Raw genomic sequence first — 3,051 nt, forward strand, 5'->3', positions numbered from 1 at the left:
CGCCCCGTTGGACCCGGCCTCCGCCCGGGCCCCACCAAAGGGGAAAAGTTTGCCGGCGTGGAAGGCCTTGGGTGGAGAGTGGCTACGCTCTGGGTCCCGCCGGGTCTCAGGTGACTTGAGGAATTTGAAGCTAAGGAAGGCTGGCAGGCGGGTGTCGCTGCCAGTGGGCGACTGGGCAGGGGTTGGCCGGGTGGTGAGGTTGGCCCCTGTGCCGGCCGGCGAGGAAGACGAGGCCCCAGACGACAGGAACTTGCCCTGCAGCGGGATGATCTGCTTCAGCTTCATGACGTTGTTAGGTGCCAGCAGGGACCCCGGGCGCTTGGGTCGCTCCGGCCCGTGGCCACCTGCCCCACTGCCCTTGGCCTTGGCCGAGGTTTTCTCCGGGGCAGCAGGGTCCAACCCAGAGCCCTCAGCCCGCGCCTCCTCTCGGCCACTGGCGTCGCGCTCCCTCCGGGCATGGTGCTCGGCGTGGCGCTGCCGTTCCTCCTCCTCCCGCCTACGCCGCTGCTGCTGCTGGTAGCGGTGCTGGGCCTGGCGCTCGTGTCTCTGAGGGCAGAATGGAGCCATTACGGGCACTGGGAGGAGTGAGTGTGTGAGCAGCTGCCCACCCAGGCCCAGGCCCACGCTAGGGCTCTCCTGCAGAAGTGGGGAGAGATCCACACACTTCTTGGGTTCCAGCTGCATCCCTGGACCCACCCCAGGGCTCTCAGAGAACTGAGAAGAGAGCAAGCATTTACTGGCCACCAATTCTGTCCCCGGTCTCATGCCAGACGCTGTCTTAGAAATTGGGAGAGTTAAAACAAATATTGGGCCTCAGCAGTTCCCTGCTTTCTGGAGAACTGGGGAGAGACAGAGCTGTGACTGTCCAGTGGCCAGTAGCCACACACGGCATTGTTAATTTAAAAAAAAAAATTACTATTTTTGGGCCCCGCCACATGACTTGCAGGTATCTCAGTTCTCAGACCAGAGACTGAACCTGGGCCATGGCAGTGAATCCTAATCGCTAGACCAGCAGGGGACTCCCATGGTTTTGTCACTTTAAATAACTGAAATAAGGTAATTCCCTGGCAGTCCAGTGGTTAGGATTCTGTGCTCTCACTGCAGAGGGCCCGGCTTTGATGCCTGGTTGGGGAACTAAGATCCCATAAGCCACGAAGCATAGCCAATAAACAAACAACCAGGTAACTGAAGTAAAAGCTCGGTTTCTCAGTAGCACCAGGTCCCATTGCAAGCGCTCATTGGTCATCTGTAGTAACCGGCTACATGGGCAACCCAGAAGAGAACATTTCCATCACTATTTTTGGGGCTTTCCAGGTGGCGCAGCAGTAAACAATCTGCCTGTCAATGCAGGAGACTTCTCATAAGAGACTTGGGTTCGATCCCTGGGTTGGGAAGATCCCCTGGAGAAGGGAATGGCTACCCACTCTAGTATTCTTGCCTGGAGAATTCAATGAACAGAGGAGCTTTGTGGGCCCCAGCCCATGGTGTCACAAAGAGCTGGACACTGAGCAGCTGAGCACACACGCATGGGGGGCTCCACTGGCTGGTGGCGATGAGCTCCCTGGCCCGCTCTGCAGCTTTCTGGGGAACGTGGCACAGGCTGGGCTTCTAGAAAGCATCGGCTGTGTCCCTGACCCCACACAGAACAATGCCCGGCACGCTGGCAGATGACAGTTCCTAAGTGCTGGCCTGGTGCGGGATGCCACCAGGACCCCAGAAGGGACCAGGTCCTTTTGAAATGCTAATTATTACCCTAGGCTTCCCTGGTGACTCAGATGGTGAAGAATCCGCCTGCAATGTAGGAGACCTGGGTTTGATCCCTGGGTCGGGAAGATCCCCTGGAGGAGGGCATGGCAACCCACTCCAGTATTCTTGCCTGGAGAATCTCATGGACAGAGGAGCCTGCTGGGCTACAGTCCATGGGGTCACCAAGAATCGGATACGACTAAGCAACAAACACTAACTGCACATCTACCCTCCTAAGGATGTGACTGCCCAGCCAGGTGATGTGTAGAGGCGACGTGGGGAGAAGCCCCTCGGAGCAGAGATGTAAAGCATGCCGGGCCCTGGCCCACATACCTTGAAGGCCTCCCGGCGCTGGTACTCCAGCTTGGCCATCTCCTCGGCCACCCAGCCCGGGATGTCGGGGATGGCCACGTGGATGAGGTACTTGAGGAGCAGAGCGAAGTGCTGAGGCGACAGAGGAGGAGGCTGCAGGCACGGGGACACCCCCCAACCACCGCCTGGGTCCCCCACCCGGCCACCGGTCCCACCTCGAGCACCACCACGGACACGATGGCTGCCTCGGGACTGAGCCAAGGGAAGAGGCGCTGCAGCTGCCCACACTGGCCAATTAGATAGCAATTGACCACGATTGCCAGGACGCCCATGACCTCCATCACCTTCTGCGGGGGTAGGGGGGACAAGGGGCTCAGGTGGGGTCTGGCCAGCCCCCCTAGCACCCGCTCCACCTCTGGGCATCCTGGCTCAGAGCGCTTGGCCCTTCCCCACCTGCCACTGGCCAATGCTTTCCACCCGCTGCCCAAAGGGCCGCTGCAGCCCCGTGCACAGCTTGAGGGCGTCACTGCGGATCTCGATGAGGTTGTTGATGAGGGCACAGAGGGCAGCCAGGGGGAAGGCAGACGAGAAAAGCACGACATAGCCAAACTGCACGAACATCTCCTGGTAGTCCTGGAATGTGTCCTGTGGGCAGGCACGCAGTGGGTGGGCCTAGGCTCTCCCCCAACTCAGGACACCTCTTCCCTCAGCCCACCTTCCTCTCATCAAGCCCGCCTCCCTCAGATTATCCTTCATGGACCCAAGCTCAGCAAGGTTAGCAAGTTTCTGACCACATAAGGGTGAGCCGCTCAGTTGTGTCCAACTCTTTGCAACCCCATGGACTGTAGCCATGGGATTCCCGAGGCAAGAAGACTGGAGTGGGTTGCCATGCCCTCCTCCAGGGGATCTTCCTGGTCCAGGGATTGAACCCGTCTCCTGCATTGCAGGCAGGTTTTTTACCGTCTGAGCCACCAGGAAGGCCCTGATCACATA

At 59.3% G+C, this 3,051-nt stretch overlaps 1 protein-coding gene across 1 annotated transcript in view; it reads right to left on the bottom strand.

The window, feature by feature from the left end:
• ANO8 (anoctamin 8) overlaps positions 1 to 3,051 on the bottom strand; it is a 10,477-nt gene that overhangs the window by 1,025 nt on the left and 6,401 nt on the right. The window contains exons 15-18 of the mRNA XM_010845677.1: positions 2,512 to 2,703; positions 2,274 to 2,405; positions 2,080 to 2,190; positions 4 to 546 (exon numbers count right to left, since the gene is read on the bottom strand). Coding sequence (XP_010843979.1) covers positions 4 to 546; positions 2,080 to 2,190; positions 2,274 to 2,405; positions 2,512 to 2,703 — 978 coding nt within the window. The remainder of the gene's footprint in view (positions 1 to 3; positions 547 to 2,079; positions 2,191 to 2,273; positions 2,406 to 2,511; positions 2,704 to 3,051) is intronic.

The sequence above is a fragment of the Bison bison genome, unplaced genomic scaffold (assembly GCF_000754665.1).
Source record: "Bison bison bison isolate TAMUID 2011002044 unplaced genomic scaffold, Bison_UMD1.0 scf7180017864221, whole genome shotgun sequence".
Taxonomy (NCBI): domain Eukaryota; kingdom Metazoa; phylum Chordata; class Mammalia; order Artiodactyla; family Bovidae; genus Bison; species Bison bison.